The 13,633-nt window shown below is 37.8% G+C and overlaps 1 protein-coding gene across 1 annotated transcript in view; it reads right to left on the bottom strand.

Annotated features, from left to right (window-relative positions):
• The window catches only part of TMCC1 (transmembrane and coiled-coil domain family 1), a 157,083-nt gene extending 144,031 nt beyond the window's left edge, over positions 1 to 13,052 (bottom strand). Inside the window, exon 1 of the mRNA XM_065885057.1 lies at positions 12,477 to 13,052. Coding sequence (XP_065741129.1) covers positions 12,477 to 13,052 — 576 coding nt within the window. The remainder of the gene's footprint in view (positions 1 to 12,476) is intronic.
• Between the last annotated feature and the right edge of the window lie 581 nt (positions 13,053 to 13,633).

Here is a 13,633-nt window from a genome sequence, read left to right as displayed (position 1 = left end):
TCTTACTTCCCTGACCAGGGATCGAACCCGCCCCCCCTACAGTGGAAGCATGGAGTCTTAACCACTGGACCGCCAGGGAATTCGCCAAATGATTATTTAATATGTGTACCCATCTGATAATAAACTCCATGAGAGTAAGGATCACATCTGTTTTTGTTCATCACAGTATCCACAGTGCCTAGAACATATCAATATATGTTTGTTGAATGAATAACAATGAAAGCATAAGCCAAAATATGGAAATAGGAAAAACTTTAGAGGAAGAATAAAAAGTGTGGGAAAGGAGTGCTAGTTGCTGTATGAGCTGGGAGTGGTATGAGGTAAAGAAGTCCACATGGAAGGTCTTGCATGTCACTTCAAGGAACATATCCCTCAGGAAATGATGGAGCCAGTGAAGGGTTTTTAAGCAGTGGAAATGACAATGATTTGTTTTGATTTTAGACAGCTCTCACAAGCTGTGCGCAGCATGGAGAAAGGCTTTGAAAGGGCAATGAGATGAATGAAGGCCTAAACTAGGACACTGATTTAGGAATGGAGAATGGGGATCATGTGATTAAAGAGTAGGAGGGGTCCAGATAACTCAAAGCTTGCCAACCCGGGTGACTGGTGGCTCCAGAAATTCAGATCCAGTCATTCTTAAACTCATAGGCTGACTGCACTAGAATCATCTGACGCCTTGATTAAAAATATACGTTTCTATACTGAGCCTGCGCTCTACAGCCCGCAAGCCACAACTACTGAGCCTGCATGCCACAACTGAGGCCCACAAGCCTAGAGCCCGTGCTGCGCGACAAGAGAAGCCACCACAGTGAGAAGCCCACACACTGCAACGAAGAATAGCACTCCCTCGTCGCAACTAGAGAAAGCCCTCACACAGCAATGAAGACCCAACACGGCAAAAAATAAATAAATAAATCTGTTTTTTTAAAAAAAATACACATTTCTAGGCTCCATACCAGATCTTCTAAATCAGAAATTCTGGGAATGGGGCACGGAAATCTTATTTTCAACGAGTGTCCAAAGTGATTTTTACTGTATTCACTCAAGTTTTGAAACAACTGAGACAAAAAACACACTAGAAGGCAAAAAAGTTTATGAGAGATGATGATGATGAATTTAAATTTGTAAATGATGAGTTTGAACTGTCTATGCAGACAACCAACAGATGAATAACCAATTCCAAAGATCATATAGGATTGGTCAGGTTGGAGACCAAAATTTTGTGGAAGCATTTAAGTTCACAAAGGAGTAAAAACAGTGGTACAGGCTATGGTTAAAACTTAGAAGGACACAACACTTAAGATATAGACAGAGAAGAGGATTTGCTCATTAGTTAGTAAATACCCTAAAATGCTATTTCTGCATAAGGTATTTGTGTGTCAAATATTGTCCTTTTAGGTGCTCGGAGGGATACAAAGCTAAGACCTGGCGCCTGTCTTGCAAGCCCTGTGGACACTAGGCATTCTCTCAACATATCATCCAAAATGTCACAGGCCTTATTGTTCAAGTCCGTAATATACCTTGAAAGACTGTAAGTTTACTAAGAAAACACTAGTTAGTTTTATTCCAAAATGTCTTTAACGTAGAGGATATCCTTACTCCCTATTACCCCCAACAAAATCCTGTCGCCCTTCCTTCAAAGCTTTCCCAAATTCCTCTGACCAATGCCCAATACATAAAAATGGAGAGAGAGTTCGGTATGATAAAAGATTTTTCGAATCAGATAGTGTCTAGCACACAGCAGTTACTAAAACATAGCTAATCAAAATATAAATGGCCTAGACTTACTATTTTAGTTCTGAAACACTCTAGTTGGAAATATGCTAGCTGTGAAATCATGGCATACTTAACTGTTCTATGCCTCTGTTATTTCATCAACAAAAAAGGGAAAATACAAAAGAGAGGGCTGTTTTAGAATTAATGAGAAAATTACATAACTTGTGTAAACACACTGCCACATAATAAGCACAAGACGAATGGTAGCCTATCATTATCATCACTACCACTAGGTACTCCTAAATATCTCTTGATTAATATTTCATATAGTTTTACATAAAGGAAATTATATTGAAATTTTAAATATATTAATTTCTCCATCTCCAACTGAATGTCTAAAAATGGTTAACACAAATTGTGGCATTACAACAAAAAACGTTATAATATTATGCAGTCAGTAAAAATCTATGAAGAATATTTATAAGTATCTAAAAATGATCACGATAGAACTTTAATAAAAAATAATAGAAAAACAAACTGTGCATTTAATAAGATTCTGGTTTTATCTTAAAATGTTAATCTTAATAAAACTAAATAAAAATAAATTAAAATTTTCTTCTATATGTTTTTCATATATAAGTAATATATTGAGAAAAAACACCAAAATATTCTGTATTTTCAAAGTTTTCTACACTGGACATATTTCTTTTGAATTCAAAAAAATTCACTTTTTAACTTTCAAATCACAAAGCACTTATAGATAAAACTGCTTATGACTATATCAATCTGCCTTTGTAAATTTAAAGATGATCCTTTAAATAATGTAATTTGACCAAGTATATACAAGTACTGTAGCAGACTGAATTTGTCAATAAGATTTTTCTGTGAGAAAAAGATTGACGTTAGTAAACCTGAAAAGAAAGGGAATACAGAACCTTTGTATTCAACATGTCATGACTGTTCCAACCAGGTCCCATTTCCAACATTAGGTCAAAGCCATGGTCTGCACATATTAGGCACAAATAAATACTTGCCAAATCTGATTTTTTTTTTTTTTAAAAGTAATCGAGCTTAAAGGCCAAGAATCTAATTTAAAAACTAGACTGGGGGGGTTCCCTGGTGGCACAGTGGTTGAGAATCTGCCTGCTGATGCATGGGACATGGGTTCGAGCCCTGGTCTGGGAAGATCCCACATGCCGCGGAGCAACTAGGCCCGTGAGCCACAACTACTGAGCCTGCGCGTCTGGAGCCTGTGCTCCACAGCAAGAGAGGCCATGATAGTGAGAGGCCCACGCACTGCGATGAACAGTGGCCCCCACTTGCCGCAACTGGAGAAAGCCCTCGCACAGAAACGAAGACCCAAGACAGCCAAAAATAAGTAAGTAAATAAATAATAATAATAAAAACAAAAACAACTAGACTGGTTATGTGGCAGATGGCTAAGGCAAAAGCAGGTAGCTTTCAAACACAATGGATACACTTGAAAATCAACTCAACATTTGTCTTCCGGTTGTGTGTGCACATGGTTACATGCACGTGCAAGTCTATAAGAATGATATTAACTCCATGGGACAGAAATAGCAGTGTACTTAAATGTTTATAACCAGTACTGAAACATTTTCATACTCAGAACTTTGACTTGAGAGAAAAAAATAGATATAAAAATAGAGGAGCCAATATTTAGAATTTGAAACGATCAATCTCACATACTAAGATACGGCAGAGTAGAAGTTCTCCAGACTAATCTCTACTTAACCAACTTGTCATATTATTCTTTTTTTTATGTCATATTATTCTTAAACTCTCTATTTTCTTCAAAAGACATGTGGACTTTATGCCCTCATGAGAATCAATGTTCATGGCTATTACTTCCGTACATATCTTGCTCCCATATCAGTTTCTTATACTCATTATAATTAAATAGTTTAACTAAATAAACCAATCAGATATGAGTAGAAAAAGGGCTGTTGTTTCTATGAAAACTAAGTAAAGCACTTTAAGACTCAATACAGGTAAGCTGCTTTTTAAAAAATGAATTTAAGGTGGGCAAGACATTTCAAGAGATTATTAAAACCTAAGATTCGGACCCCAACGGCTTCACAAGTGTCATTAAGATATCACTCCACTTTATAAAAATTAAATCTAGAAATTACAGTCCATACAATGAGTACAAGAAAGGAACAGAAGTCCAATAGTAGATTTATGTTTTTAAAATGTTATGCTCTTTGACATCAGTCTTAGCCGTATTGTTTTTTTGGATCTGTCTCCTCTGGCAAGGGCAATGAAAGCAAAAATAAACAAATGGTACTACATCAAACTCAAAAGCTTTTGCACAGTGAAGGAAAAGACAATCTACTGAATGGAAAAATGTATTTGCAAATGATACATCCAATAAGGGGTTAATAGCCAAAATATAAAAAGAACTTACACAACTCAATATCAAAGAACCAAACAATCCAATTAAAAAAATGGGCAGAGGACCTGAAAAGACATTTTTCCAAGGAAGACATACAGATGGGTCAACAGATACATGAAAAGATGCTCAACATCACTAATCATCAGGGAAATGCAAATCAAAACCACAATGAGGGCTTCCCTGGTGGCGCAGTGGTTGACAGTCCGCCTGCCGATGCAGGGGACACGGGTTCGTGCCCCGGTCTGGGAAGATCCCACATGCCGCGGAGCGGCTGGGCCCGTGAGCCATGGCCGCTGAGCCTGCACGTCCGGAGGCTGTGCTCCGCAACGGGAAAGGCCACAACAGTGAGAGGCCTGCATACCGCAAAAAAAAAAAAAACTACAATGAGATATCACCTCACACTTCTCAGAATGGCTATCATCAAAAAGACAACAAATAACAAGTGTTGGCGAGGATGCAGAGAAAGGGGAACCTTCACACACTATTGGTGGCAATGGAAATTGGTGCAACCACTATGGAAAACACTATGAGGGTTCCTCAAAAAAATTAAAAATTGAACTACTATACAATCCAGCAATTCCACTTCTAGGTATTTATTCAAAGAAAATGAAAACACTAATTTGAAAAGATATATGCACCCCTACGCTCACTGCAGCATTATTTACAATAGGGAAGATATGGAAGCAATCTAACTGTCCACTGATAGATAAATGGATAAAGAAGATATATACACAATGGTGTATTACTCAGCCATAAAAAAGAATGAAACCCTGCCATTTGCAGCAACATGGATGGACCTAGAGGCTATTATGCTAAGTGAAATAAGTCAGAGAAAGACAAATACCATGTGAGTTCACTTATATGTGGAATCTGAAAAACAAGACAGAGAGTCCCATAGATAGAGAAAACAAACTGGTGGCTGCCAGAGGATAGAAGGGTGGGGAGGCGGGCAAAATGGGTGAAGAGGATGTAATGTACAGCCTAGGAAATATAGTTAATAACATTGTAATAACTTTGTATGGTGCCAGATGGTTACTTAACTTATTGTGGTGATCAATTCATAACATATGTGAATGTCAAATCACAATGCTGTACATCTGAAACGAATATAATATTGTATGTCAACTATAGTTCAATTTAAAAAGGAAAATAAAATGTAAGACAACCTTAGTTTTAAGTTAAAATAAAATATTCAAATATACTTCAATAAAATTTTTAAAATAAGGGAATTCCCTGGTAGTCCAGTGGTTAGGACTTGGTGCTTTCACTGCTAGGGCCTGGGTTTGACCCCTTGTCAGGGAACTAAGATCCCACAAGCCATGCAGTGCAGCCAAAATAAAATTAAATTAAAAGATAAAAATAAAATAAAATATTCAAAGTACATATCTTTTTAAATAATTTTTTTGATAATAAAAACTTTTACTGACTGTCTGTAAGACCTATATCCAAAAGTTCATAGCAGTTTAATTCATTATAGCCAGAAAATGGAAATGATCCAAATGTCCATCAGCTGGTGAATGGATAAACAAATAGATACACAATGGAATACTATTCAGCAATAAAAATGATGCAAGAACATAGCTGAAACTCCCAAGCATTATGCCAAGTGAAAGAAGCCAAACACAAAAGACTATGCACTGTATGATCCCATTTACATTAAATTCTAGAAAAGGCAAAACAATAGTGATAGAAAGCAAATCAGTGGTTGCCAGGGGCAAGGGCTGGTTAGAGAACAGAGGGCTTACAGCAAAGGAGCATAAGAAATCATTCCGGGGTGATGGAGATGTTCTATACCATGATTGCTGTTACATGACTTCATTTCTCAAAACTAATCAAACTGCACACTTAAAATTACTGGGTTTTATTGAAGTATATGTCAGTAAAGTTGACAAAGAACATTAAAAAAACAATTTTATGAAAAAAGATTCTCCCTTGGCTTTGTTTCTATGAAGTTTTCAAAACAATATAAATGCATACAATATGCTTTACTTATGCTTTTTCATTATAACATAAAAGTCTGTAATCCTAGAATCACTACCAATAAATTTCTTAATGTTCTCTGGTACAGATTAAGACAAATTATACAATCACATTGTTAGTTTGTATTGCCAAGTACATTGCATAATTGATGACCAAATGTCCTTTTTACTTGAATGACATCATAAATATATGCTACTTTTCCTCATTTATACTTTTAATTTTAATGAAGTGAATCATTATTCTGATGATTCTGTTATTCTGGTGGATTTGCTTTTCTGACACGTTTAACTTCTTAAAGTGATTTACTGTCCACTATCTGTTTGTTTCTTTTTAGTGTCTTTTTTAGTTTATGTATTTATTTAATTTATTTTATTTACTTATTTTTGGCTGTGTTGGGTCTTCGCTGCTGCGTGAGGGCTTTCTCTAGCTGCAGAGAGTGGGGGCTACTCTTCGTTGTGGTGCGCGGGCTTCTCGTTGTGGTGGCTTCTCTTGCTGCGGAGCACGGCTCTATGCACGTGGGCTTCAGTAGTTGCGGCATGCGAGCTCAGTCGCTGTGGCTCGCGGGCTTCTCATTGTGGTGGCTTCTCTTGTTGCAGAGCACGGGCTCTAGGCGTGTGGGCTTCAGTAGTTGCAGCACACGGGCTCAGTAGTTGTGGGTCGCGGGCTCTAGAGCACAGGCTCAGTAGTTATGGTGCACAGGCTTAGTTGCTCCACAGCATGTGGGATCTTCCCAGACCAGGGCTCGAACCTGTGTCCCCTGCACTGGCAGGCGGATTCTTAACCACTGTACCACCAGGGAAGCCCCTAGTGTCTTCTTTAGATAGGAAAAGTTTAAAGGTCCTAGACTCAATATTTAGATTTCTAGGTTAAATATGCTATAAAATAAACTTACTAGTGCCAGAAGGAGACACAGAATGAAAGTGATTTACTATCATAAAAGCCTTAAGGAATACATAAAAGTAAAGCCAAAAGATAGCAAGTCGGTGACACTAAGGGACAGACCTCACCCACAAATGTGTTCTGTTTTGGCTTGCACAGTATGTTAAAAATCAAGAGATTATTCATTTAACTTTCTAGTTTCTCTTGAATATTCAGAAGCCTTGGCAATACTGGGCTCACAGTCCTAATTTACAACAATCAGCTAAAGCTCAGAAGACACTATCCCTTTAGACAGGGCACATACTCTTTCTTTAGTCCATCCAAGCCTCTAACACTTGAGTTCACTCATTGTCACTATGTACCTGGCTACATGTATCTGAGTTTTCAAACCCTAGTTTGAAACAGTTTGAGGTTAGTGCCTCAACTAAGCATAACTGAGAGATGAAGTTAGAGTTATATGAATGGAGTTCCCCCTAAATTTGTTATGCTTAGTTCTCCTTCCAGGCAGACCAAAAAAACCTGTTCATTAAGAGTAAATGATAAGAGTCCCTCCCATCAGGAAACTTACACAAGCCTCTTAGATAGCCTCATCCACCAGAGGGCAGACAGCAGAAGCAAGAAGAACTACAATCCTGCAGCCTGTGGAACAAAAACCACATTCACAGAAAGATAGACAAGATGAAAAGGCAGAGGGCTATGTACCAAATGAAGGAACAAAATAAAATCCCAGAAAAACAAATAAATGAAGTGGAGATACACAACCTTCCAGAAAAAGAATTCAGAATAATGATAGTGAAGATGATCCAGGACCTCGGAAAAAGAATGGAGGCGAAGATCGAGAAGATACAAGAAATGTTTAAAAAAGACCTGAAAGAATTAAGGAGCAAAGAAACAGAGATGAATAATACAATAACTGAAATGAAAACTATACTAGAAGGAATCAAAAGCAGAATAACTGAGGCAGAAGAACGGATAAGTGACCTGGAAGACAGAATGGTGGAATTCATTGCTGTGGAACAGAATAAAGAAAAAAGAATGAAAAGAAATGAAGACAGCCTAAGAGACCTCTGGGACAACATTAAACACAACAACATTTGCATTATAGGGGTCCCAGAAGGAGAAGAGAGAGAGAAAGGACCAGAGAAAATATTTGAAGAGATTATATTCGAAAACTTCCCTAACGTGAAGGAAATAGCCACCCAAGGCCAGGAAGCACAGCAAGTCACATACAGGATAAACCCAAGGAGAAACTCGCCGAGACACATAGTAATCAAATTGGCAAAAATTAAAGACAATGAAAAATTACTGAAAGCAACAAGGGAAAAACGACAAATAACATACAAGGGAACTCCCATATGCTTAACAGCTGATTTCTCAGCAGAAACTCTACACTGCCAGAAGGGACTGGCATGATATACTTAAAGTGATGAAAGGGAAGAATCTATAACCAAGATTACTCTACCCGGCAAGGATCGCATTCAGATTCGATGGAGAAATCAAAAGCTTTACAGACAAGCAAAAGCTAAGGGAATTCAGCACCACCAAACCAGCTGTACAACAAATGCTAAAGGAACTCCTCTAAGTGGGAAACACAAGAGAAGAAAAGGACCTACAAAAACAAACCCAAAACAATTAAGAAAATGGTCATAGGAACATACGTATCAATAATTAAATGCTCCAACCAAAAGTCACAGGCTTGCTGAATGGATACAAAAACAAGACCCATCTATATGCTGTCTACAAGAGACCCACTTCAGACCTAGGGACACATACAGACTGAAAGTGAGGGGATGGAAAAAGATATTCCATGCAAATGGAAATCAAAAGAAAGCTGGAGTAGCAATACTCATATCAGATAAAATAGACTTTAAAATAAAGAATGTTACAAGAGACAAGGAAGGACACTACACAATGATCAGGGGATCAATCTAAGAAGACGATATAACAATTATAAATAAATATACACCCAATCGACAGTAACACAATAACGGTGGGGGACTTTAACACCTCACTTACACCAACGGACAGATCATACAAAATGAAAATAAATAAGGAAACAGAAGCTTTAAATGACACAACAGAACAGATAGAGTTAATTGATATTTATAGGACATTCCATCCAAAAACAGCAGATTACACTTTCTTCTCAAGTGCGCACGGAACATTCTCCAGGATCGATCACATCTTGGGTCACAAATCAAGCCTCAGTAAATTTAAGAAAACTGAAATCATATCAAGCATCTTTTCTGACCACAACACTATGAGATTAGAAATGAATTACAGGGAAAAAAACCGTAAAAAACACAAACACATAGTGGCTAAACAATACGTTACTAAATAACCAAGAGATCACTGAAGAAATCAAAAAATTCCTAGAGACAAATGACAATGAAAACACAACGATCCAAAACCTATGGGATGCAGCAAAAGCAGTTCTAAGAGGGAAGTTTATAGCTATACAAGCCTATCTCAAGAAACAAAAATCTCAAACAATCTAACCTTACACCTAAAGGAACTAGAGAAAGAAGAACAAACAAAACCCAAAGTTAGCAGAAGGAAAGAAATCATAAAGATCAGAGCAGAAATAAATTAAATAGAAACAAAGAAAACAATAGCAAAGATCAATAAAACTAAAAGCTGGTTCTTTGAGAAGATAAACAAAATTGATAAACCATTAGCCAAACTCATCAAGAAAAAAAGGGAGAGGACTCAAATCAATAAAATTAGAAATGAAAAAGGAGAAATTACAACAGACACTGCAGAAATACAAAGCATCCTAAGAGACTACTACAAGCAACTCTATGCCAATAAAATGGACAACCTGGAAGAAACGGACAAATTCTTAGAAAGGTATAACATTCCACGACTGAGCCAGGAAGAAATAGAAAACATGAACAGACCAATCACAAGTAATGAAATTGAAACTGCTTAAATATCTTCCAACAAACAAAAGTCCAGGACCAGACGGCTTCACAGGTGAATTCTATCAAACATTTAGAGAAGAGCTAACAGCCATCCTTCTCAAACTCTTCCAAAAAATTGCTGAGGAAGGAACACTCCCAAACTCATTATATGAGGCCACCATCACCCTGATACCAAAACCAGACAAAGATACTACAAAACAAGAAAATTACAGACCAATATCACTGATGAATATAGATGCAAAAATCCTCAACAAAATACTAGCAAACAGAATCCAACAACACATTAAAAGGATCATACACCATGATCACGTGGGATTTATCCCAGGGATGCAAGGATTCTTCAATATACGCAATCAATCAATGTGATACACCATAATAACAAACTGAAGAATATAAACCATATGATCACCTCAATAGATGCAGAAAAGGCTTTTGACAATATTCAACACCGATTTATGATGAAAACTCTCCAGAAAGTGAGCATAGAGGGAAACTACCTCAACATAATAAAGGCCATACACGACAAACCCACAGCAAACATCATTCTCAATGGTGAAAAACTGAAAGCATTTCCTCTAAGATCAGGAACAAGACAAGGATGTCCACTCTCACCACTATTATTCAACATAGTTTTGGAAGTCCTAGCCACAGCAATCAGAGAAGAAAAAGAAATAAAAGGAATACAAATTGGAAAAGAAGAAGTAAAACTGTCACTGTTTGCAAATGACATGATACTATACATAGAGAATCCGAGAAATGCCACCTGAAAACTACCAGAGCTAATCAATGAATTTGGTAAAGTTGCAGGATACAAAATTAATGCACAGAAATCTCTTGCATTCCTATACACTAATGATGAAAAATCTGAAAGAGAAATTAAGGAAACACTCCCATTTACCACTGCAACAAAAAGAATAAAATACCTAGGAATAAACATACCTAAGGAGACAAAAGACCTCTATGCAGACAACTATAAGACACTGATGAAAGAAATTGAAGATGATACCAACAGATGGAGAGATATACCATGTTCTTGGATTGGAAGAATCAATATTGTGAAAATGACTATACTACCCAAAGCAATCTACAGATTCAACGTAATCCCTATCAAATTACCAATGGCATTTTTTACGGAACTAGAACAAAAAATCTTAAAATTTGTATGGAGACACAAAAGACCCCGAGTAGCCAAAGAAGTCTTGAGGGAAAAAAATGGAGTGGGAGGAATCAGACTCTGTGACTTCAGACTATACTACAAAGCTACAGTAATCAAGACAATATGGTACTGGCACAAAAACAGAAACATAGATCATTGGAACAAGATAGAAAGCCCAGAGGCACCCCAATGTTCATTGCAGCACTATTTACAATAGCCAGGTCATGGAAGCAACCTAAATGCCCATCGACAGATGAATGGATAAAGAAGATGTGGTACATATATACAATGGAATATTACTCAGCCATAATAGGAATGAAATTGGGTCATTTGTTGAGATGTGGATGGATCTAGAGACTGTCATACAGAGTGAAATAAGTCAAAAAGAGAAAAACAAAGATCGTATATTAACGCATGTAGGTGGAACCTAGAAAAATGGTACAGATGAACCGGTTTGCAGGGCAGAAGTTGAGACACAGATGTAGAGAACAAATGTATGGACACCAAGCAGGGAAAGCTGCAGGTGGGGGTGGGGATGGTCGTGTGATGAATTGGGTGATTGGGATTGACATGTATACACTGATGTGTATAAAATTGATGACTAATAAGAACCTGCTGTATAAAAAAATAAAATTCAAAAAATTTTAAAAAAAGAGTAAATGGTAAGAATGTATACGTTCTACTGTAGAAAGCAAAATGTATACTGAATGCTGATAATGTGGTACAGTGTGTAATGAAATTATAAGCAATTTAGTATATTTCCATGCTAAGCACAAACCCAGATTCCAGAACTCTATTCATTATGTTCACTAATGTAAGAAAGCCAGTTAATGTGCAAAACTAAAGCAACAAGAACAAACAAAGCATCTTTATTTCTCTACCATAAAACTGAGCCTTTTCATATAATACATGAAGAGCACATGAAATATACTGAAGGTTTTAGCAAAAGGTTAAAATAAAATATAGCAATATGTTAGGAAGCAAATAGGAATATAATTATAAGGATTCATTATTAGCTATAACGATTATTATTCATCTCACTTATTTAATGAAAAGGGAAACCATCTTTTGCCACAACTTTGAGGTACTTGATGAGATAGATACCTCTTTTTTTTTCTTTTTTTTTGTGGTACGCGGGCCTCTCACTGTTGTGGCCTCTCCCGCTGTGGAGCACAGGCTCCGGATATGCAGGCTCAGTGGCCATGGCTCACGGGCCCAGCGGCTCCGCGGCATGTGGGATCTTCCCGGACCGGGGCACAAACCCGTGTCCCCTGCATCGGCAGGCAGACTGTCAACCACTGCGCCACCAGCGAAGCCCAGATACATCTTTTTAGTCACCAAAGCAAAGTTTGCAGAGTCCTAGATACAAAGAACAGTAAGTTAACAGATAATCTAACAGACTTACCCGTTCTGCAGATGCCTCATCCCCTGGCAGACACGCAGCAGCAGCAGCAGCAGCAGCACAAGCTATTTCCATCACAGTGGAGCTGGTAGGAGCATCAGTAGTGGACGAAGATCTGGGTCGGCCGGACTGCATAACAGTTGCCATCTCCTGGCCAGACTTCCTGTTGATTTGGGGACTTCCCTTTGGGGCCTCTGGCTTGCCCCGCCTACTATGCAAGCTCGTCCCTCTCTTCATCTTGGGTGGCACTCGGATCTGCTGCAGGACACGATTCAGAGCTGTGGGGTGGGTGGGGACACCATCAATCTCAGCACACGCGTTCTGGCTTTCTAGATCCATTTCGGGTTCTGGATCTGCCTGAATTTGTTGCACATCATGTGGAGACACTGATGACCTCCTGCGCTGGTGCTGGAAGAGATGCTTCAAGCCTTGGCCAATCACATTAATGTTCTCCAAAGCATTGTGGGTCATTTTAGACAACTTTTGTTCTGATTCTGTCTGCTTTCTGGCCTCTGCATCTTGGGATCTGCCTCCAGGATCAGGGTCCTCAAATAACTGTTCACTGCCTGAAGGCTCCATCAGTAGACTTAATACGATTATTTGCAAACTCAAAAATTTTTAAACACACCAAGACTGTCAAATTAGGTAGGCATTGCTTCAACAGTAACTACACATGCAGCTTTGAGACGAAGGCTTCATGCCTATCTAATGTTAAAAAAGAAAAGAAAAAAAAAAAAAGAACCTCATATTATAAATCCATGCAGAAACTCCAGGGTTAAAACAAAGAAAAACATGCCACTAGCCAAACAATTAAGCAATCTTTAATCAGAAGATTAAAAGATAGTTTTCCCGATAGTGGGTAATGATTATCTTCTAGAATAGGAGAAAAAGCTCAGAAACAAGTACACAGGAAATGAAAAGAGCAACGTTTCAATATGAAGAAGAATGAATACTAGAGGAGTCATCTTGGAATGGAAACCATAATATTTAAGAGAACAGCCATTACTTGGGGAATAAGAGAGAACAGAGCACAGAGCATTCAATATATACAGTCTTGCTGAGGCAATTTAAGTTATTCCTCTCATTCAAAATCACAATTATCTGTACGCTAAAGCTCAGTAGAGTAAATTCAAAGAATAATAGTGAGAAGTGAATATCCC

Source organism: Phocoena phocoena, chromosome 10, assembly GCF_963924675.1.
Source record: "Phocoena phocoena chromosome 10, mPhoPho1.1, whole genome shotgun sequence".
Lineage (NCBI taxonomy): Eukaryota > Metazoa > Chordata > Mammalia > Artiodactyla > Phocoenidae > Phocoena > Phocoena phocoena.
This window is presented reverse-complemented; position numbering and strand designations above follow the sequence as displayed.